Source organism: Dipteris shenzhenensis, chromosome 25 (genome assembly GCF_047967505.1).
Source record: "Dipteris shenzhenensis isolate YYH24624 ecotype China chromosome 25, Dip_SZ_1.0, whole genome shotgun sequence".
Taxonomy (NCBI): domain Eukaryota; kingdom Viridiplantae; phylum Streptophyta; class Polypodiopsida; order Gleicheniales; family Dipteridaceae; genus Dipteris; species Dipteris shenzhenensis.
The window spans coordinates 32,444,333-32,469,229 of NC_141620.1; the positions used below are offsets into that span (position 1 = coordinate 32,444,333).

At 42.3% G+C, this 24,897-nt stretch overlaps 1 protein-coding gene across 1 annotated transcript; it reads left to right on the top strand.

Annotated features, from left to right (window-relative positions):
- Window positions 1-9,100: 9,100 nt before the first annotated feature.
- On the top strand, window positions 9,101-16,799 carry LOC147885762 (uncharacterized). The gene is made up of 2 exons (XM_087396213.1): window positions 9,101-9,108; window positions 15,299-16,799. The coding sequence occupies exons 1-2, from the start codon at window positions 9,101-9,103 to the stop codon at window positions 16,797-16,799; spliced, it is 1,509 nt and encodes a 502-aa protein (XP_087252339.1).
- Window positions 16,800-24,897: the final 8,098 nt, after the last annotated feature.

Here is a 24,897-nt window from a genome sequence, read left to right on the forward strand (position 1 = left end):
TCATTTTGGGATATTTGTTCCAGATTTCCTTGATGGGGTTACTTGGAAGTGGTGTTACATCATAATCATATCCATCATTAGAATCAAGCATGGGAATGCAATTTGGATTTTCAAGATCTTGATATTCAAAATCAAAGATCGATGCATTTCTACTGATAGCATTTCAAGTGGTGTCAGAGGTGATATGGGTTATGTGTGGGAGGGGTATATGAGGGGAGGGGTGGAATTGGGAAAATGGATTGATCAGCTTGGCAATCCTTGGGGCTAGGAGTAGCAAGGGTAGCAAAGAAGTTAGGAGTGAGGGGTTGGTAAGTTTGCAAATGTTGGTGGAGTTGGAAGTGGTGAGAGGCATGAGCAAAGAGACAGTGAAGGAATTAGAGATTTTACTAGAGCTTAGGAAAGGTTAAGAGGGTGGTAGTAGCAAGAGAAAGTGAGGGTATGAGATTGGCATAGAGAGTAGTTAGATATGGCAACTTAGATGTGAGATAGGACATGTCATCCTCTAACACTTCTTTTTCTTGATGAGATGGGATCATCATTTGCAAGGATGTTGGACATGTCATGCTTGTAGATAAGAGTGATGAATTTTGTACAAACAACAATAGACCACCAATGACCCTGAGGGGAGGACTTCCCATGAGGCATAATATGCTATGAAAGCATCTGTCCTAAGTTAAGGAGACCCGGCATGTGTGGATAGGTAGTTATTCTTGCCACATTTGACCTCCGAGATTGTGGAGAGGAATGTAGCTTCTTCCTTGAATCTAGGGTCGAGCGATAATTGTGGGAAGTAGTATTCCATCCCTATGGAACTCGGTGCCCTTAGCAAGGAGAGGGTGAATTTCTTGAAATTTGGCATTGCTAGGCCTTGAGGGGTATTTCCTCCTTTATTTGGGAGTGAGAATGCCATTTGGATCACTATACTATTGAGTATAATATTGAGTGGACTCTGATTTACAGTGGTGGTTCCATACTTGCCAGCCTATGCATCCCTAGAGTGATGAGAGTGGAGAAATTCCTAGATGTATGTGGTCATGGTAGTTGTTTCCTTAAGGGATTGTAGGCACTCAAACAAGCATCCAAGTACCCTCTTTTGTAGGAAAGCTATTGCATCATTGGATAGTGCATGAGTTGATGGAGGTAGCCACACAAGCTCCAAGGACACAACCTCATCAATGGTTGTGTAGGCGGATGCTGACTAGGGATGCATTAGTACTTATTTTGATTCCATTTCATGCACTAAATCCTACTCAGAGTTATCATTCTGAACCACAAATGCCTACAGTCTTGCTTTGGATGAGAGGAGGTAGACTACTGTGAACTGTGAAATTTAGCTCATGCATTGAGAGTGTGGAATGAAAGTGTGTGACACAAGTTTTTTTATTGTTGTGATTTACTATGTTCCTACGGCGAATTCGTGTGAGTGAACATGACCTAATAACTAGGCAAGGACTAACTATATGCTTATTTTGCTAGAAATAGGACTACTACCTCTAAACCATATACTAATTTGAATGGATTAAAACCTATGCTAACCTTAAAAGTGATTCTATAGGCCCATAAGGCAGAGTTGAGCTTTTTCGCCTTTGTGAGAATAATGCATAGGGTTTTATTGGTAGATTTTGCTTGCCCATTCCCCTAGGGATAGTAGGGAGTTCTCTTCCACTGTACAACCATGAATCCTGGGAGAAGTTCTAGGATCACTTCATTGATAAAAAGCATTCCTCAGTTAGAGACTATTTCCAAGGGGCACCATACCATGTGATCACATTTCCATAAAGTAACTTGGCAATATTTCTAGCATCATCTTTGCATACTGCTTTTTCCTTAGCCCATTAAGTGAAATAATATGTTGCCATAATGATGTACTGGGCTTGTGTTTCTTTAGTAGCATGATGTATCGGTCCTACAAGGTCAATTCCCCATTTTTTAATGGGTTGTTATGCCATGATTATGGTTAGGAGATTGAAGTCTTTGTGTTGGGGTTTGGTAGTTTTTTGGCATACATCACTTTTCTTTACAAAGTCATAGCCATCATTCCACAATGTGGGTCACCAATAGCCACCTAAAAGAATTATTTGACTTTTGGCCTCTCCAATGAAGTGTCCTTCTGCAATGCATTCATGCACTTTGCGAATGACAAGCATGATTTCATGTGGCATGACACATCTACACAAGATCTGATCTATATCTATTTTATACAATTGGCCCGCTATGAGTTGATATGGTGCATCTTTGATTATGAGTTTGTGGGCTTCCATTGGCCGCAACTTTGGTGGGGGAGTTCTAGTCATTAGATATCCAATGATGTCAATACACCATTTTGGGACAGCCTCAATTTGAAATAATGTGGCATCATGCAAGTCATCTTTGACTCCATTGGGTTCTCCTCTAGATCAAACACGGGACAAGTGATTGGCAATGTATTGTTGAGCATCTTTGTGGATCACTATTTTGAAATTGAATTCTTGAAGTAAGAGAAGCCACATGGTTACTCTTCCTGTCATACATGGACAATTCACAAGATATAGCAGTGCTTGATGGTGGGTGTAGAATAAAAAATCATTTTTCAATAAATAGTGTTGAAATTTATTGACACTTAAACCATTTCTAGTGCTTCTCTTTCGGTGGGTGTGTAGTTGGTTTTGGCATCATTGAGTTGGCAACTAGCAAAGTAACTTGGGTAATCTTTCTTGTGATCACTCCCAATTGCATAATTAGAGCCATCAGTGTGGACATTAAAATCAGTATCTCAATTTGGAGCTATGAGGATCGGTGATGTGATTAGGCCCCATATTAGAATGTCAAAGGCTTGGTCATACTCCTCTGTCCAAAAGAATTTCACCAACAACTTGTGTAGAGGGAGGGCTATCATGGCGTACTGCAACATGAGTCTTTTGTAGTAGTTGGCATGCCCCATAAAGAACTACACTCCTTTTGAATTCTGTGGAGGTGGTAATTCCATGATTATTTTGATTTTGTCCATGCTAGTTGCAATTCCAGGTTGAGAGATGATGTGGCCCAAAACAACTCCATGGGTGACCATGAGGTGGCATTTTGCTAAATTTAGGAGATGCCATACTCCTTGCATTTGATGAGAACTGCTTCAAGGCACCTGTAGGTGGTCTTTCTTATTGGAATGGATGTACAACTCATCCAAGAAGGCCTATAGAAACTTATTGAGAAAAGACTTGAAGGAGGTAAACCTGAATCTTTGGAATGTGGCAGGGACATGGCATAATCCAACGGCATGACTCTGTAGGCAAAGATTCCCCATTCTGTTGCAAATGCTAATTTAGATTGATCTTTAGGATCTATTTGCACTTGATCATAGCCAATAAATCCATCTAAGAAGTTGTATATTTCCAATATTGCCACCTTTTCTAATAATGTTTCTATTAGGGGCAAGGGATAGTGGTCCCTGATGGTGGAAGCATTCACATTCTTTAAGTTCACACATATCCGCATCTTCTTGTTACGTTTAGGCACAATCACAGTTGGGGAATCCTAATCAGTGTGCTCTATCTCATAGATGAATCCTGCATCTAAGAGCTTTTCTAGTTTATCATACACCATGGTGCCATATTGTGGATTTGTTCGATATGATACCCATTCCTTAGGGCAGACACCTTCTCTAATAGGTATGGTGTGTATGGCCACTTCTAGTGAAATTCCTTTTATCTCTTTGTATGACCATGAAAGGCAGTCTCAGTATTCCATTAAGAGTTCCTTGAGTTTTTTTGCTTCTATTGGAGTGAGTTGTTTCCCAGTGAATACTTATTTTTCTTCCTTCCCTTCAAGGGTGAGGTTGATGGTTCTGGTTTTGGCTGGTCCCTCATATACTGAAGTCTCACAAATGCCATTACTTTCTTGTAACCTTGACTCCCATAGTGGTCTTGGCATTGCTATGGGGCCAATACCACTTGTATAGTTCTTGAAGTAATCTGGTACTTCATGGATATCCACATTTGATTGTTTTAAAATGGTTGAATAGGTGGTAACATCACTAGGGGCCTTATTATCACCATCAATCCTTTTTGTACCTTGGGGCATTTCTTTTATTTTAGTGTCAGGATTGCTCTTCATTCTCACATGCAATTTGAATTTCTTAAACTTTTTACATTGGGAATTGTAGGGTAACTTTTCCACTGGCAAAGTATTGCCAAGTAATGGTTCATCCATTATGCATGTTCCTTCAAGGCCTTCTTAGTCCCATTCAAGTTTAGGAGGCTCATTTGGTGGTGGTACTAGCTTGGTGAGGTACAACTCCATAGTCCTTTGTTGTACTCTTTCAAACGCATTATAATGCTCAACCTTGGCTTTGTGCCAACTCCCACCTTTGGATTTCTTTTGGGATCTCTGGCTTTTATGTCACTTTGGAGGTTCAAATTTGGGTTCAAACTCAACAGCCATGAGGGCATGTAGAATGGCCAAATCATTGTCCAAGGCATGGTCTTCCAATTGAGTAGTTTTAGCATTTGTCTCAAGGTCCCATGGTCCATTTGAGCCATCATGGTCAATGATAGTCTCTTCTAGATCACTATCCCATTCAAGGTTTGCCATAGACATTGGAACTATAGGATCAATTGGACTTTCAAGCATGAGTGCAGATCCTACTTGCATGATTTTGCATCTTTTGAGGACTAGATTGAGTGCATGGCAATTCTCTATTGTTGCAAGTGCTTGGATCCTTCTGTTGATATTACTTTCTGCATCACCTTCCAAGACATTTTGTTGTGCAAGGGATGGTTTTTTGGATGTTGTGGTAGAGGAGATATCATCGAATGGTCTTGGCACAATGGGTTTGATTACTCCTGTCCTCACATTAATTCTCATTGCCGTGCATGACTTTACATTTTGAGTCAATTAGTACCCCAATCATGAAGAATTAATTATTCTTGTAGCAAAGGGTATTCAATAAAAACTTGATAGGAAGTTTTGGAGAGATCCAAAACTTTGAACTAGGGGGAAAAGCATAGCCCTTTTACCTTTTTGGATACCCCAACCACTATGCCTAAGGGTTTGTGTGTGAATCATTTTCAAGTAGGATGTTAAAGTGAGGTTCCTTTGATAAAACATTCACAGTTGTGCCACCATTCACAATGGCTTGTATAAAACATCCTAGATATCCTTTGATAAAACATTCACAGTTGTGCCACCATTCACAATGGCTTGTATCTCATCATGTGCTTTGTGGATCAAAGGCCCATTGATATTGCTTATGTTGTTGGAGTAGCAAGAAGGATTCAGCAAGTGAAGCAAAAGGGAGAGTTTATTCAAGAGAGATAGGCCCAATATATAGGCACTAGTTACATCCAATAGTGACATCATATGTGAGCTCACTAGAGCATCTAGATCCATAAATCTCTCAATCAGTTCCATGATTCTCTCAATCACACATCACACACCTAGATTCACTCAATCACACCTACAGACACCTATCCAGGCACACCATGTGTTCACACACTCACAACCTTAGACCTTAGGACTCTAGATATGATCCCATTACATCAATTTGTCCTTCATTCCCCCCCACAAATTGATGACCTCAACCCTAGCAGTAGTCCATGGGAAACTTCATGGCTTGCCCACCTCTATTGGCAACACACATGATCCATAGCCTGGTACTCACTCTAGTTGCATCAGCAATAGACTCATTTGGGCATCCTCATCCTAGCATGATCTCACTCTGACTTTAGTCTTTTGGTTTACAATTGGGAGATAGACAATGACCATGCATGGGAATACCCTTCCATCTAGCAAGGTAAAACATACGACTAACAATCATTTGAGGGGGACATCCCAAGGAAGAGAACTTATTAACCACACACACATAAATATTCATAGTTTGAAGATGTGGGGAAATACCCCCCTTTGATGGCATGTCTTGTCCTTTTCCTCCATCTCTTCCAAGCTACCATAGTGTGAGGTACATTGTCATTGGAGAGGTTCTTGGTAGCCAATCTTGTAACTCCTTTGCTCTTTGTCCTTCTCCTTACTCTTTAATGTATCTTGTCCATATTCTACACTACAAGATCCTTATAGTCCTTCACTTTCTTTGAGTGTCCAAGCATTAAAAAAATTTTGTGAATTCTCTAGACTGAAGAGGCTCTTACCACTTGTCATGCAAGGGTAGTGTCTACTCTTGTACAATAGGTGGTCATGATTGTATGGCGAGGTATAGTCAATCGAATACAAGCTCATTTCATACATCATGAAAGATGTTGAAATCATAACTATGGCATCTTCAAATCATAACTATGGCATCTTCAAAGTACAATAACTTCAATCCTCAATATAAAGGATAATGCATTCAACCTTCCAATGCTGACAGTCAAAGAGCAGTTTGACTGAGATTTAGTGAACACATATAGTCAAACTTAGTCAAAATATGCAAAAATGGTCAAGCTTCATACAGTAATCTTGGAGGCCAAAGTTGAGGTGATGGAGAGCAGCTCTTTGAGGGAATTTGGTGCACAATAAATGATAGGGAAGACCTACAACCAATCTTGGGCAAAGAAATGCGTCAGGTCGCCAAGAGCTTCAATCCTGACTAGTTTTTTCATCAGTACGCATCAGAAAGTGGACATTGGTCTTCAAAATTCATCAGCAGCATCATCATGGAGATACTTGAGCTGAAAGGGCATGGGGAATGATTCATAGATGGAGGATAACAAGCTAAAGGAAATTTTGTGAGAAGAAAGGGGAGAAAAGCTTCAAAATCCTTCATTGTGAAGAAGATGACGACATGGCACTCAAGGAGGTCTCAAGGAGGGTGAACCAATGCTCTGATACCACATGTTGGACTCGGGGGGGGGTCACTATGTATAAACCCTCTATACCACGTGCGTTCAAGGCATATTTCTAAAATCCCTTATCTGTAAATTTTTCATTAATAAAGTAGACCCCTTTTTTATACAAATCTGTAAATTTTTTCTAAAACTATTTAAAATAGTCCCTTATGTATATTTATTTCTGTAAATTTTAGAAATCAAAAATATCCTTCTGTTGAACTCACGTGATAGGGTTACATATGATGAGTGACCCCCCCGAGATGTTGGAGTAGCAAGAAGGATTCAACAAGTGAAGCAAAAGGGAGAGTTTATGCAAGAGAGATAGGCCCAATATATAGGCACCAGTTACATCCCAATAGTGGCATCATATGTGAGTTCAGTAGAGCATCTAGATCCACAAATCTCTCAATCAGTTCCATGATTCTCTCAATCACACACCACACACCTATATTCACTCTCACACCTACTGACACCTATCCAGGCACACCATGTGTTCACACACTCACAATCTTAGACCTTAGGACTCTAGATATGATCCCATTACATCAATTTGTCTTTCATATGTCATCTATCTCACCCAATTGGATTGGTATGTCTTTTTTTTCTTCCACAGGTGGAGGGAGATTTTCTTGAAAAATGCACCCAAAGGCTGGGACAATTCCGTAAGAGGATTCCAAGGGGATGGAGACACAAAAAGTCAAGATTCTTAAGAGGGATGTACCTTCAAATTGGCATTGCAGAGGATTGTATGATGGCCCTCGTTGATGGAACAGAGGCTTGATTATGGAGTCAAGGCTTGTTGGAGCCAAGCCAGGGATTGGATCTTTTGCTTTCCTATCATCTTCCAATTGGGCTTGTTTGTTCACCCATTGGTGGGGTGCTTGAAATTGAACAGTCTCTAATTCAACATTAGGGTACATAGCATTTTTGGCAAGTGGATTTGAATTGGAGTTTGAAGTAATCGATGCTTTTCTGCTTGGAAAATAATTAGTGCTTTCTATTTCTTTTAGAGAAGCCTTTTTTCTTGGATAGGAAGTGATTTATTGGCAGTCACACTTTGTTTCTATGTGATGACATTTACTTGTGGGGTGATAGAGTGATTTTGGGCCCTAGACCTTGTTGATCAACCCCAATAATGCCTATTGGATCATCAAACCTAGCCTGATTTGGTTGTGAGGGTTTGGACTTGTAGGACAACCTTCCACAGTCTTCTTCCATGGTGGTTGAAGTCTTGTTGGTTGAAGAAGTTTTTTCCTGTGATTATCCAAGTGAAGGTCATCATCATCTTGATGGCACTTTGCCATGTTGTATATTAGAGGAGAACATGGCTTTTAATTAATTAGAGGAGGAGGATTTGGTGAGGAGGGTTGTCATAGATGCCATCCCAATTGTAATTGCATGCACACTTTCCAAGTGTTTGATTGAGTGCGTACTCCTTTGATCCAGAAGGTGAATTGTGAGTGTTATGGGGATTAGATATGTGTTCACATTTGGGGAACATTGTTCTGGGAAAGGTGCCTAGGATTTCCCTCTTGATAATGGGAATGTGCCAGTGCAAATGGATCATCAATCGAAGGTCACGAGCGAAAGTTATGAGCGAGTTAGTGCAAAACTTAGCCCACACAAGAGCACAAATCAATGAGTTCTAGGGATGCTTGAATGTTTCATAATGGGCTGAAAAAATACCCTATATCTTGGGGTTTCCATGTGAAAAGTCTAGGCTCAAATGGGGTTCAAATTGGGTCCCAAATTGGCGAGTTACAGAGGATTAAATTAATGTTAAAATTAGGCCTTTTGGGCCATCTTGGGCCTTAAGGATGGGTGTGAATGGAATTAACTTAAAGAAACTAAACCTAGATTAGTTATTCTAATTGATGGGTTAACCTAACTAACCTAACTATCCAATTAACCTAGCTCTCAGTTAACCAAACCTACACGGTTAGCGAAACTAGCTAGTTTTTTTAAAAAATAATAATAAAGGGGGGGGATGGCGGCCACCACCAGCCTGGTAGCCAAATGGGGGTAACTTGTCACTATTTTAAGATTTCATCCATTTTGAGGCCCACTTTTGTCAACCAGCTGGCCTACCCATGTGCTTTCTTCTTATCCACTCTATATTCTTAGCTGGCGACTTCATCATTTGAGCGAAGCAAAAACTTCAAAGCCCTATATGCCACTTCCACCATGACTACTCGATTGACTATTTCTTCTAGACTACCCTGCTTGTTCTTTTATCTGTACAAAACCTCAATGGCCTCCACCTATATAGACACAATTCTAATTATCTTTTATCTCTTAGTCACCTCATGCTCAGGTGAGTCGAATGATATCATCCTGGACTCAAACACAATGCACACATCCATAGTAAACTAAAATATTTCACCATTGTGAAATACAATGTATTATAGTCCTTTTACTTTGAAACAACCTTTGACTGCCTTGGGGGGCTGATTAGACATCATTTACAATACCCATTAAGCATATATAAAATCTTGTTTGTCTTTTTAGAAACTCTCCAGTGGCTCTCTTACCCTTCTGAAGTTGTGTCTTCCCACACCCATACCATACTTCCCTAGCCTTGGTTGGAACCTCTAAAAGTGTTGAGTTCTTCTTGTTTTGAAACGGTTCATTGTTTAGCCTCACAAAATCCAATATGTACTTTGAGTCATCTTCAAATAGGCAACATGTCTTGACTATGTTGAGTGTCCTAGCATGACATCTTGACATTCTTCTTGATCAAATGATATGCGTACATTGTCTTTCTTGTCCCATTCTACCTGTGCTCAGGCAATGGTAAGATCTCCTACAAGTGCAGTCACTATTGGTGTAACTAGAGATCCCACTGTAGATCCCGATGCTGGTGCTGAGCCAAAAGGTGGAATAGAGGTACTGCTGGCTAGATCGTCCAATGGTCTAGCATTTGGAATAGGACACCGGAGCATTTGAATTGCTTTGGTAGGGGCATTCACTTGCTCTATGGGGACCTTGGCATGTATAACATTGGAGTGGGGGTCTCCAAGCAATCGATTTTAGATCCCTCGCTCTTGCATTTATGGGAGCAGTCTGTAATATGGGGACTTGTTGATCCTCTGGCGGGAGGTAGTGGATCAGGGCACCACTTCCCTCCTTGTAGGGGTAATAATCCGTTTCCTCCCAGTCATTGGGCAATTCTTCAACCAACACTTGATTAATTGGGGTGATAAAAGGTAGCGGGGGTTGTAGTCCTAGTATGGGGGGTGGTAGCAGGGTTGGCTGAGCTCCGTACTGACTAGAGCTAGCCATAGGGCCACCTTGAGAGATTTGGGTGTTACATAAGGCTATTAGGGATAAGGGGGGTCGCATTTGATACATGGGTTGGAGAAGGGACCTCGAAAATTGACATTGGGAGGTATCATGGTTTCCCCACCTATGGCAATGTGCACAGTAGAGTGCTGGCCTTGCCCTTAGGCGTGATCACTCATTGGAGGGGTGGTTGCCATTGCATATCCTGCACCATACATTGTCTCTCCATGGAAATAAGTGGGGGTTGCTCAACGCCTCCTTGGAGGTTTCTCCTCCATTGCTGGCCTAGCTGATCCAATAGAGTGGAGGCGAGCTCACTCATGTCCAAGCTCTTAGGCTCATTAGCCTCCTTCTTGCTTGTTCCCCCTCATAGAATTGAACGTGTGGCTCTGAGGGTCCCTCACTTGATGCGGGTATGAGGTCGTTGGGTGCAATACTAGGTACTTGATAGATATCAATGCTCCACTCTTGTGTAACTATGCGGGAACCAGCTAACTCTACTTGTAAGCCCCCCATATGAGGAGAAGGCATTTGAGTAGCTCGATTATCTAGTAGGTCTTGGTTTGGACACCAGATGGGGGCCATGTGTGGCCTGATGGCTAGACGGAGTTGGCACACTGCTAACTAGGCTACATGCAAGTGTGGGAAGGCATACCATGACTGACTGCATTGAGGGTAGATGGAGCATTTCCCAAGGCAGCCCACTCTCGGGTTGCGGGGCCCGTTTGGAGCCCCAAATGATCCCGGATGGCTGTGGGCCAAACGGTAACCGTAGGTTAGTTGCTCTATTTTGTGCCACGATTCTATCGTGTGGTCGGTGGCCTGTTTCGGGACCGACCCCCAGTCGGCCGTTTTGGGCGGACTGGGTCGGTGGGTCTAACCGACTACGACTGGTGGCTATATAACAGCAAGCCCGTGAAGCCCATTTCATCACTGGCTATAACAACCCTGATTCCTTAGCATCCAGCCTCTGTCCTCTACTGTTTCCAGCTCGCCATCGTAGCTTCTTTCATAGGAGCGCACGGCTGGGAGGCAGCGCCATCTATTATATCAGTTTTACAGTAATCAAATTTTTGATTCTCCATATGATTTGCTTTTCTCTCTTGCGTACGAGATCCTGTTATCTGTTGAGCACAGACGTTGTATTGTTTTCTTACATGGTATCAGAGCTTGGGGCTTTAGCAAGAAGATTTGGTAGTGTGTTTCTGTTTGCAAGCAGATTGTGAGAGATGGCCCAGCCTGCAAGACTGCGAATCCCACCGTTCGGTGAAGGCAGAAACTTGGACGGCTCTAACTATCCACTTTGGAAGTTCAAGATGAAGACCATCCTAAGTGCATACGAGCTTTGGGACACTGCTACTGGGGTAAACCTGAAACTGGTTCCGAGATCGAATCCGACCAATGCAGGACAACAGATAGTACCAACTGCGGATGAGATTCTCGCGTGGACAATAAGAAATGCCATATAAACCTGTGATGCATGGCTAGTGGATAAGAAGCCATGGCTTGAGGGAAGGAAAGCATTTGACCAGTGCAGTGTAAGTGATTATGTCATGGCGTTAATTCAACATGTCACCACAGTGGAGGAGGCATGGACAGTCTTGAAAAATCAGTACGAGACCATGAATCAGACGCAGATTCAAAATTGTATGAGTCAACTCACAAACGAGAAATTGTATGAGTCTGAACCGGCAGAGAAGTTCATCACCGGGGTGCAGAATCTGCACGATCAGATAACTGCGATTGGCATCACCATCACCAGCATGAATTTAGCACGAAGGTGCATACGGATTCTCCCACCAAACTATGACGGTCTTGTTACAACGCTGAATACACAGAACAGAAATATGCCCCTCAACTTTGAGGATTTTAGCGCAATGCTTCTGAAGGAGGAGATGCGTCAAAAGACGAGGACTGGAGAAGATTCGGCTTTCTATGCTGGCAAAAAGTAAGGGTAAGGACTCCGGTAACCCATCTTCTTTTGATAATAAAAAGAGAAAGAAGAAGATCAAGTGCTTCTATTGCAACAAGGCAGGGCACAGGCAGAATGAGTGCCAGAAGAAGATTGCAGATGAGAAGAACGGAGTAAAGAAAGAGTCTAGCAATAGCGCGCATGCAGTACCAGTAGAGCTATTTGTAGCAATTGAGGAGATTTGCACGGAGGCAATTCATGTACCTGTGAATGAACCTTGGATTATTGACAGTGGTGCATCGTGCCACATGACCAGTCACAAGGATTGGTATACCTCTCTACATCCGGTAGGGAATGACATCCTGGTAGCAGTTGGCAATGATGCAAAATGTCCAGCAAAAGGAAAAGGTACGATTACTCTCAAGTCAGATGGAGTTGTAAAATAGTTGTCCGATGTTCTTTATGTGCCACATATCAAGAGGAACTTGTTGTCCGTTTCTGTGATCATGGATCGGGGCCTCAAAGTTCAATTTGATAAGAATGGTGCACAGATTCTGGATCTTCAAGGGAAGGTCATTGGTAAAGGTACACGGCGCAACAACATCTACGAACTCTCAGCTTTCAGTGCTCGAGCCGATGTGAAGAACACTAAGCTGTGGCATGAGAGGTTTGGTCATCTAAACCTTAGTTCTTTAAAGGAGATGCATAAAAATGGAATAAATGATTGCAAACCTACCAGAAATTACAGATCTGCCCGATGTATGTGAAGCTTGCATGATGGGCAAGTAGCATCGACAGCCCTTTCCTAAAGAGGCCAGCAGGGCAAAGGCTCCTCTAGAGCTCGCTCACACGGACCTCTATGGAAAGATGGAGACGGAAGCTTTGGGTGGTTCCTACTACTTCATGACGCTGATCGATGACTACAGTAGAAGGATATGGATATACTTCCTGAAGACTAAAGATGAGGCTTTAGTAAGTTCAAAGAATGGCATGTAATGGTCGAGAAAGAAACGGGGAGGAAGGTGAAGAAGTTGAGATCAGACAGAGGTGGTGAGTTCACATCAAGTGAATTTGAAAGTTACTGCAAAAGTCACGCGATCAAGAGCCAGAAACCCCTGCCACATACATCATAGCAAAATAGAGTAGCAAAACGCAACATGCACATCATCTGTGAAATGGGCAGGGGTATAATGAAAGGGAAAGATTTGCCAAAGTCTTTCTGGGCTGAAGCATGTAACATGGCAGTTTACATTCTGAATCATAGCGAGGCGAAGGCTGTGAACAGAATGACTCCACGTAGGCCTTTTCTGGTAAGAAACCTTCAAGTGCACATTTCAGAGTTTTTGGATGTGACTATTTTGTGCATGTCCCTGATGCTAACAGGACCAAATGGGAACCGAAGAGCCGAGAGTGTATTTTCTTGGGCTACAGTCAAGCTCCAGTGAAGAGGCGAAGGGTTACCATCTCTATAACCCTGTTACCAAGAAGGTAATAATAAGTCGCGATGTGGTCTTCTCAAAATAGCCACATCAATTGGAGGATGCTTCCTTCCCAGACAACCAGGACCAAGATATCCATCTAGTACAACCACCAACAACAGATTGAACTCCCCCAACGGTGCTTGGGAGGATTCAAGATAAAGAAGAGGAAGAAGAGCCTGTAGAACCACAATGGCAACGGCCATTCCCGAAGTGGGTAAAGCAGCTTTTGGACGGCAGAGAACCTCCAGCCATTAAGGAGGAACCATCCGAACACCGCCGATCCAAGAGATTAGAGGAGCAAAGAAGGGCGCAGGAACACTTGGTCAACTATGCTTTGATGATAGAGGTGATCCGTGCTGGTGAACCTAAGTGTCATCGACCACCAAAACGCAAGGTAATCGGCCCCAAGTGGGTGTACAAGACCAAGTACAAGTCCGACGGCACGTTGGATAATTACAAGGATCGGCTCATGGCAAAAGGATTCGCACAGGTATATGGTTTTGATTATCAGGATACTTTTGCTCCCACAGCTCGACTAACCACAATTCGTAGTGTTTTGGCTGTAGCAGCCCAGGGAAGTTGGTCCGTGTTGGGGAAAATCTTTTGGTGAGCTTTTTAATGTGAGCTTTTCTACCATTTCCTTTGTTTTTGCGAGCTTTTCTTAGAAATCCATACGCGTTTTTGTTATAAGAAAGATGGGGAGGTTAGAAAGAGGGGGAGAGGATATAGGATATGTTCATTTTCATAGCATGTGGGAGGGGTGGAAGAGTGTATACTATGCACAAGGGGGGGCGAATATGAGTGGCAGTAGGAGGCAAAAAATTATGGAAGATATGTCCATATTCAAAGTAGAAGGGAGGAACTATGGGAGATATGTTCATTTTAAAAGTGTATAATTTGAAACTTTTGACCTCAAATTTGGATTCCTCGTTGAATTCCGGTCATTTTGAGTACCAACATGACCATATTCCGATAAAAATTGAAAAAATGGTTTTTTCAATTTTTATCGGAATATGGTCATGTTGGTACTCAAAATGCCCGGAATTCGACGAGGAATCCAAATATGAGGTCAAACCTGTCAAATTATACACTTTGAAAATGAACAAATTTCCCACATGCTCTCCCTTCCCCTTTGCATTTAGTAGATGAACATAACTTTCACATTCCTCATCCTCTCTCTCCTCCTTACACTCCTCTTTGCATACCTTATAAGTTTCCTCTCTACGTTCTCCACTATGATAACAAATATATGTTCCAACTCCCCTCCCCTCCCTTCTCCATGCCACCTTACCCATGTGCCCATCCCTCCCCCTTTCTCTCTCTCTCTCTCTCTCTCTCTCTCTCTCTCTCTCTCTCTCAAGTGAATGAAAAGCTCGCAATATTTATGAAAATTGAAAAAAAGCTCATGACAAAAAGCTCACCAAAAAATCACACCCGTCCGTGTTTTAGATGGATGTAAAATCCACCTTTCTGAATGGAGATCTCAAGGAGGAGGTATACGTGGAACAACCACCAGGTTTTGTGATCCCCGGTTGAGAAGGTAAAGTCTGTAAACTGAAGAAGGCACTTTACAAGCTGAAACAAGCCCCACGAGCGTGGTACCAGCAGATTGATGCCTACTTTCTGCAAAACAGGTTGAGGAGGAGCCCATATGTGGCAAATTTGTATATCTTCAGAGAACGAGGCAAGTGTATGATCGTGGTCCTTTATGTGGACGACCTTGTCATAATAGGGAACCATGAAGAGAAGATCTCGCAGACAAAGCATTTGCTAGGAAGAAAGTTTGAAATGATAGCTCAGACTGATGCATTTTTGTTTGGGGATTGAAGTTTGGCAAGAGCCAAAACAGATCTTCATCTCACAGCTAAAGTATGCTGGAGAGATACTGAAGGCATTGTGCTGGTCGACTTGATGCTGCAAATTTCCAGGGGTATGGAATATCTGCACTCCAAGAAGATAATGCATCGAGATCTCAAGCCAGCTAACATCTTAGTTGAGCCCCTCTCTTCGTGCAAGAAACTAACCCAAGAAGGCTATGGATGGGTGAAACTTTGCGACTTTGGTCTTGCCAGACTGCATCTTGAAAGCTGCAATTCGATGACTCCTCATGTGGGTACCACGTGGTACAGAGCACCAGAAGTTTGGCCCCGTCAAAATGGATGTGAAAACGAGTGTGTGAAATACTCATTTGAGGCCGATGTCTACAGTTTTGCTATGACATTTGCATATTGCCTCACAGGAAAACACCCATTTGGGAAGATCACGTCAGCACGTGTAGTGCTTGAGATGCTCGCATACGGAGAAAGACCAGAATTGACTGCAAGTTGTCCCCAGTTCTTGAAGGAATTTATCCAGAAATGCTGGTCACCAGATCCATCCTTACGACCTTCATTTTCCAGCATTACCATGGTATTAAGACAATTGAAGCTGTTTCTTATGAAAGCAAGGAGACCTGAACGACTATCAGAGTGCTTGCCCAGTGAGGAGGTTCTCCTTTCCAACCCTATGCTCTCCTATCAAGAGCTGTTGCAGGCAACAAATAACTTCACCAAACGTGTGCAGAACATCACCCTTGATTCTGTTTATTACGGAGTTCTCTGTGATGGAACTGACGTATTAGTTTACCACAAACAAAGTCTACTTGAGCCCAGAAAAGTCTGGGTTGAGACAGCTCTCAAGTTCAATCTAAGGCATGGCAATATTTCTCGTCTGCGAGCTGTTTGCATTCATTGTCCTCAATGGTGGTTTGTATATGAGTACACATGTGTGCAAGGATCACTACACAGGTGGATACAGAATCCATGTGATGAATCCATCGAGCCACTAGATGTGGGGACTTGTTGTAATATTGCTCTAGGTGTAGCATGTGGTCTTCAATTTCTGCATGCACAAGATGTTTTATGCAACCTCACAACAGAGAATATTCTGCTCGATGAAAATTTTGAGCCTCAAATATTGATCGATTCTCTACGGCACAAAGAGGAAGTAGATGGTCTGGCCTTCGATCAAACAGTTCTTGATGTGCAGTCCTTCGGTAGAATTGTTTCGAAACTCTTATCTCACCTTTGCAGTAGTGGCCTAGACTTAGCAAACCCGCTTTCCCAGGCTCAGGCTTGTATGCTGAAAGAAGTGGAAGGTTCCTGCCTACATACGGCAGACTTAGTGATTGATACTGTTGTAGAGATGCTAGAAAGACAATGTGGGGTTCATCCTACAAATGACTGTTTGGATTTCAATGGCAGCACGGGCGTGCAAGAAGTGGACGCTGAATACTCCTATACAACTACTCCATTTGAAATACTTGAATGCAGCACTGCCAAGGTCTGGTAAAACCTTGCCACTACGCAAAACAGTGAGGTCAATGAGGTTGGCATTGGTGCATTTGTACTTCACTCTTATTTACTTTTAGCCAGTTTTCACCCCTGTAGTACAGAGGCAAAATACGAGCTCCTCCATTCAAAATACTTGTACTATATAGCATTGCCAAGTTTCAGTATTGATCAATTCTCCAGAAACTTGACTGCATTCCAACAGGGAGTCCAGCAAGTTTTATTCTTGTACTTTTCGCCAGTTGGCACCCTATAGTAAAGAAATATTCTTGGATTTTACATACAAACCTTGCTGGGCAAGCGCTCAAGCCTGATGATTTACACAATAGTACTTAGGATTGTTGAAAATGCTCTCATAGCATTAATATCGTTTCCAAAGCAGCTTACATTAATGCAATCTATTGTCTACCTCGCAATGCATAATAGAAACACATTAGTGAATGCTGAATAAGAAAAAATCTAGTTACACACCGATGACACAATGGAAGAGAGAGAGAGAGAGGGGGGGGGGGAGAACAAGCTTCCTAATGAAATCTTACACTAGAGATATGATAACTTCACTTATAATTGCTACAAGCATAATCACAGACCCTTCTCCTCCATCGCTCCTATAATTTTGCTACTCCCAGCTAATCAAACTGGGCCACCTATATTGCCAGCCCACATATAACGATGGAAAGCTACCAAGTGGTGGGCAGCCACCCAAATGTCTCGGATGGTCGCTAGGACTTCTCACCTTCCATTACCCATGTGCAAAGTGTTGAGATAGCTTCACCGCCCATCCTTTTCAAAATTTTGTTAAGTATTTACCATATCCCCCGTACTGAGCTCAACATGTTTTAAGAAGATTTCACTCATCACATATTGTGTTTGTTGCCTGGATTTGTCGATATATCTCATAGAGGGTCTCATTTTTTCCAAGGATATATTTCCTGCCACTTGCACCTTCCCTCACTATATATGAAAAATATATTTGATGGTACATAAATATGAAAAGCTGTATGCAAGTCTTCCTCTATTTTCTCTCTCCTTTGTCTTCCTCGTGTCTTCTCGCTTATCTTCTTGAGCCTTGTTTGGCTTTAACCTCTTTTTTTATCATCCCAAAGGCACTGCAGTTCATCTTTTATGTTGTCAATGGGTGTAAGATAAGTTCCATGTATTTCCTCTTGGCAAGCAATAGCATCCCACGAATCTTCTAAAGAAATAATTAACACTATTAATCAAATAACACAAAACAAATATAATTCGATGAGGCATCTACGTAAGGACACGCCGAATCGCAACAACAACTATGTAACACACATTCAATCATAATACAACTATTCATTTCATCTACACCTCTATGCAATCTCTCTCTATCTTCCCCTTTTGCACATTTCTACATCTTTTGGCTTGTCTTGAAGGTCATTGTCATTGAGGGGCATGCTTCCTTCTACATACTTCTCCTTTCATGGATGACCTAGTTTGTAAAGTATATTATTTTCAACTTGTACTGCAAAAATGAATGTATTGAGTTAGAATAGCATGGAGAAGGTAAGATATATACATAAAACACTAGAATATAATATATATAACATAGCTTCTTATTCTCATTTTTGTTTTAACCACATATGACAGTAAAGATCAGTGAGCAAGTAGACAAAGTTGCAGGAGACCATTATTCAACAGATTAAGCACACAAGGACACAATCATGTAGAAACAAACACGCAGAGCATGCAATCAAGGACACTCAGTGTGCGGATGTTAGCATTACTATGGACTCACAGGCAATGCAAGGTGGAAAGATGGATGCACGCGTGAAAGAGAAACACACAAGAAATTGTAGCTGTAGGTGGGCTTGCCAACTACAAATAGGTTCAGATGAAATTATCAATCTACTCAACTTTCCCATGAATAGTGCTTGTAACTCGGACACCTTGGATGTTTCACTTGATTTCACTATGAGAGAAGGTCTCACACGATGAAAGCCCAACATGCATGGAGATTAAATCTCCACAATCCGATCAGACAAGATTATTCTCCATCTAAATGTTGGAACTTACCAACTAGGGTTAATCTTAACCTATCCACGGACCCCTCCCTCAAATCCTCCATGTGGGGGAATGAACTGGAGTCGGGGATTCCAAGATGGAAAGTGCTCGGAATCCCCCCGTGACTGTCAACTACTCGCCAGATTCTGGGCACTTTCCAGCCTGGAATCCCTTCCCTCGACCGACTTTCCTATACTTCCGAGCCAATGGGTGACGACCATCGTCCAAAAGGTGGTATCGAGCGTTGTTGTCCTAGTTGGCCCAATAGGAGGGATGAGCACAACTAGTGGACACATAAGAGTTTTTTCTGGCCCATGAAGACCACCCACCCCATCACACCTTAGTGACAACCGCCAGCCACCACACCTGGTGGCCATCCTCCAATTCTATTTCCTCCTGCATGGACAGGCGCGTGGTCTGAACCCACCCAAGGAAAAGTCAAGAGCGCGATGTTATCCCTACGTGGCATTTGACATGAACATGAACATGCCACTTGTGCAGCCGACCACATTGGTAGGATCTACGATGGACTCAAGGTCATCCAAGTCAGCCCCATTCACCTTCCTTTGTGTGGCACAGTGGTCCCAACAACATAAATGCTCACTCAATTGACAAGCTTCCGACGTTTCTAAAGTAAATACAACCTTAGGATTGGCAAACCCAAAATGCCCGCCGAGGAGAATGAGGAAAAGTGAGTTTCCAACATTAGGGCACTGTAGCGCTAGTTTTTGGCATGGTGGTTGGGTTGGCAATGAGGTGAAAACGAGTATGGCAGTAGCAGCCTTTTTGGGCATTCGTGTCCTCGGGGGGGTCACTCATCATATGTAACCCTATCACGTGAGTTCAACAGAAGGATATTTTTTATTTCTAAAATTTACAGAAATAAATATACATAAGGGACTATTTAAAATAGTTTTGGAAAAAATTTACAGATTTGTATAGAAAAGGGGTATATTTTATTAATGAAAAAATTTACAGATAAGGGATTTTAAATATAGGCCTTGAACGCACGTGATATAGAGGGTTTATACATAGTGACCCCCCTGAGTTCGTGTCCACGTAGGGAATGTCCTCTTAGAGCGCATTCCCACGCCATGCCAAGCTAGCATATTTGCTTGAGCTATCCCCAAGACATGGCTTTTGTTCCAACATTGTTACTACTTGCTAGGAAAATTGTCCCTACCATGTTCTACAGAGAAGGGCCCTACCTACAATGAGCTTGTCTGTGCGTGGCAGCCTACCTCCTGAATGCCCACATAGAATAGCAATTTTCCCGTCTCCCACAAAGCGTAGATTTGCCATGTGCGAGAATAGTTTGAAGGCGAGCATCATTTTGTAGTAATCCCTGGAAAATATGGTAGCATGGGAATATGCTCTTATGCCACTCTTGATAGCAGCGACCCTACAAGACAAAGTGATTCATGCCTTCTAGATGTCCTATATGAAAACAATATTGCTCAAGGTGGCTCAGCTCAGGCGACCTCTTGCTACCTAGCAACGTATGACACGAGCAGATGTGCCCCTCGTAGTTGGCCATCTGTGTGCGAGTGAGGTGTATGGGGAAAAAACTAGGGAAATGTAGTTTTAAAGAATGTTTCCTCGAGGTGGTCATGAAAGATAGTTAGGTTCATCAATTGAAGGAGATTTATTAATTTGGCGTACTTGGGGCCATAGTTGAAGTAGAGATAGATGGGATCCATCAATGTGCAGACATGAAACAAATGTGGGAAAATCCCATTCATCCACTTCTCGGCACTTCTTCCCCCAACCACTAGTGGAAAGTGAAAATGTAGGAATCACCATCAAAGCAACCTTACCTTTAGGACAAGGGACTTTTAAAATCAAATTTGCGACATGTATATGTTTAGAAGAGGGAGGGAAATTATACCAAAAGACATACAATTTTAAATATAGGTGTATTTTAAATGTATGCTTGCTTGCAAGTGTTCGATTGTATTTTACAGAGTGATTGCCCCGAGTAGTATTGGTTTGCTTATTGTTGATGAATTCTTGTTGCTGATGATAACTCCCCATGTTGCACTAGTAATTGCAAAAAACATAAAGAACCTTTAATTTGTCAAATTTTTGTGCTTACTGAATGTACAAACTTTGGAATAATGGTGTTGAGCATTGACTTATCACTTCAAGGATATGGAAAACTCCTATTAATCGAGGATTTTGTTTGCTGCACATAAAACTTGATGGTTGATTAGCTGTCCAATAGTATGTTATTTGGGCATTAATTGTTGCTCAATTGAAATCATGACTAATGATACTCTTTTCTAATGTTGATCGCTTTTACTACTTTGTTGAGGTTGCTACTTGATTCTGAATATGGATTCAAATGTAAATGGACTTAAAACCGATGTGACTTGCTCTACAAAGTTCCTTGATTTGAACTTGAATTGAGCTATAGATACTCGTTGATGAAGATCATGTGCTCTTGATCGAGAACTACCTTAAATGATGATGCCCATGTGTGTTTGTGCCGTTTAACAAAAAATTAAATGTTTAATTTTATGTGGGCATGGTCAGTCCTAGCAAAAAGAAGACCTTTTCAAAATTTGGCCAATCATGGGGCACATCGCCCTTGGCCTACGCTGCACATAGCAAAGATAGCACCTACCCGGGTGCAAGTTTATTCGGACCTTTAGTAAGGCATGACTAACTATTGGGTTCTTTGAACTGATAATCCCGATTAGATCTCGAAGATTACATTTGACCATGGCCAACATGACCAATTCCAAGAATACCATCTGCACTTGGTATTGAAAGATCATCTTATTCTAGAACTCCCACATTACCATCTGTACTGCCGAGTAGTTGTACGTCCAGTTAACGACTAACATAGATGGAAGCCTATATGTGTCACCCATGAGCAAGGTCCATGTGAGCCTATGTAGAACCGAGAATGAGGCTCGATTTCAATAGTGTCACCTTGAGCTTATGCCACCTGACCAATTCTATGGATTTTCTACGCAATAGGCACATCGGGTTTATCTAAATGTGTTCGGCCAGTTTGCGTCTCACCAGCAAGCATAATTCAAGGTTTTTCATAGAATCTTGCCTTCCTTGCAATGCAACCCTTCCAAATTCTTGCATCCTTGCCTTCCACCATGTGTGGCTTCTCTTAAGGGCCCATTTGCAAGTAAGATCTATGTACAAGGAGTGAGAGTTGGCTAAAATGACTAAAAACAACCTTGGTTGCCAAATGTTAATGAAACTTTGCCCCCGAGGTGGTCACTCTCTAAAATCCCAAAAAATATGTGTGAGCAAGCATGCATTAAAATACCCCTATGTTTCTTAGAACCAAGAAAATCATAGAAATTATTAATAGCCAAGAAAAGGGACTTTTCAGAAGTCGGCTACTACAGATATCTTTTGTGCAAAAACCAGACGATGAATAGCAATGAAAAAGTTGGCAACAATCAGTAGTTGTATACACAATTCCTTGTGAGAACAACACAATCAACATAGTATATATAAACAACTCTTGGTAATTGATGAAATAGTAGTAGCGAATACACTTCTTCACAATAATCATGCTTCACAAAAATATTCATCACCTATCAACCTATTGAGATGCTTCTGTCATAAGAGCCTTCATAGAGTTTATATCTAGTTGCAATGGTAACAGCAGCCAAGAAGGGACCGGTAGTCATTCATAGCATAGAATCAACAAGATGGAGCTCATAGTAGTTTACAACAACCATGATACAAGCAGCCCAAGTTGAAATGTGGCCAACAACAAGAAGGATTATTGAACAACCAGTTATGAAAAGAGGCATCTCAAAAGGGCTACAAATGGCCATTGTATGGAAGGGGGGAGAAGAACACAAGATCTAATACCATGTTGAAACTAGAAAGAGAGATGCATACTGTGGAGGAAGAAGCTCAAGTGGGAGAGAAGGAGGGAGAAGATAAGGTGGAGAAGACCACACAAGAAAATAGAGCCAACACATAAAGTGGTATTGACTTGATATTAGCCTTACAAGATAAGACTCTTTGTGAGTTCCACAACACACACAAGGTACCACCAACAATGTAGGCTAACATGTCCTCCATACATATCCAAATCCTATCCAAAATACCATCCTCCAATTGTCTTGATGTTCAAATCTCAACTTTGAAACGGGTTTTCAAAAGGAGAAGATGTCTAAAATAAATCCATTGCTTGTGCTTTAACTATATCTCCATCTAGTAGTCTTCGATCGAAAAAATGAATAAATATATTCATTTGAATAACCGTGTTTTTTCCACCACCTACACTATCCACAATTGATCGGGGTCAAGGAATTTTTTGCCAAATATGTTTATTCGAGAGGTCTTACTCACCATGCCCTTGCGATAGTCAAACTTGCAACACAAGGGTGTGGTGATTTTTTTTAAAATTCTTTTTATCTAGGTGGAAAGAAGAAAACCAAACAACACACAAAGTGGCACTACACTTTGTAGCAAAGGAGTATTTCCATGACATATTGCATAAATTTGTGATCTAGAAAGATAAGATAAGCACATCTAGTACGGAGGGATGCCTAGTAGTACAGAAAGCACTAGCATGATGTTTGAATAGACTAATATATATAGACGTTAGTGTCAATTTCACTACTTTGTAGGCTGATGGACACATGCAAGTGGAATGGATGGTGCTACAATTGCAAGCCACAATCATGAACTTGGAAGAAGCACAAGCTAACTCCCTAGAAGAGTTAAGATCTTGCACAAAACCCTAGGGAGAGAAGATGCAAAGGTATTAACTCCTTGGTGATGAATTTATTCTCTCATATTTGGCAATTAGTGTTTTTTAATTGGATCTAAGCTTAGATCTAGTCTGAATCACCCATATATGATGTAAAAGGGAGGGGATGACAGAAGCAAGGGAACTTTTGTCAGCAATGTATTATTGAAATTTTAAAATCTTGGTCCTTAGGCAGAGAATATTTGCTAATTTGGATGTCATCTTGCCATAGAAAATTTGCTGATTTGGATGTCAGCTTGCCAGAGAATTGTTTTGGTTATGGTTTCAAATTTTGCCATTGATTATGCACTTGGACATTCGCTGGGATTTTGGATGCCTTGTGCTTATACCGAGGAACATTCCCAAACTCATCCTCTTAAAACACAACAAAGTGCAGTGTCAATCTCATGACAGTCACTCATAACATTGAAAACCATAAACTCCGTCACTCATAACATTGAAAACCATAAACTCCATCATGCATAGCAGGGACTAGCAGGATAAGATTCAGTTGGCTAGTTCTGGATTCATGCAAGGTAGTGACCTTGTTGTATTGTTTGCCTTCTGAATAAATTAAAGAAATACCGAAAGGGGCACCAAAGATTTTGGGGCCAATCTGGTCTTTTGAGAAAGTGATGGTTTTTGCGACCTATGGATGCGGGCGAGGATTGTCTGAAGATTGGGCCATCGTCAATCAAGGTGTGAAGGCCGACTCGAACACAAAAGGCTCCGTCCGACCAAAAAATGCTGCTAGGAAGAGCCAGGAAGAGGAGGAAGGAGGAAGAAGGAAGAGTAGGGGGGGCTGAGGGAGGGGATTAAGGGGAGAAAGAGGGCACCAAGGAGGGAGAGGGAGAGGGTGTTAGGAGGGTAGGGTGGAGAGGGAAGAGGGAGTAAAGGGTAGGGGGGAAGGAGGGAGGGCTAGGGAGAGAAGGCAGAGAGGCTAGGGGGTAGGCGGAGAGGGGAGGGGATAGGCGGAGGGGCTAGGGAGTGAGGGCCAGGAGAAGAGAGGGTGCAGAGGGTAGGCGGAGAGGGAGGGAGGGCTAGGGAGAGAGGCCGGAGAGGCTAGGGGGGAGGCTGAGGGGCTAGGTAGAGAGGGCGGAGAGGCTAGGGGTCGACGGAGGGGCTAGGGAGTGCGGGCAGAGATAAGGGGGTAGGCGGAGAGGTGAGAGGAGGACCGTACGGCCATACGACCGAGGAGGAGGGCAGCGGGGATGAGAGGAGAGGGAGCAGGGCTAAGAGGAGAAGGCAGCGGGGCTGAGAGGAGGTATGGGAGGGAGAGGAGAGGGCTAGCAAAGGGGAGAGGAGAGGGAGGGCCGTACAGCTGAGGAGA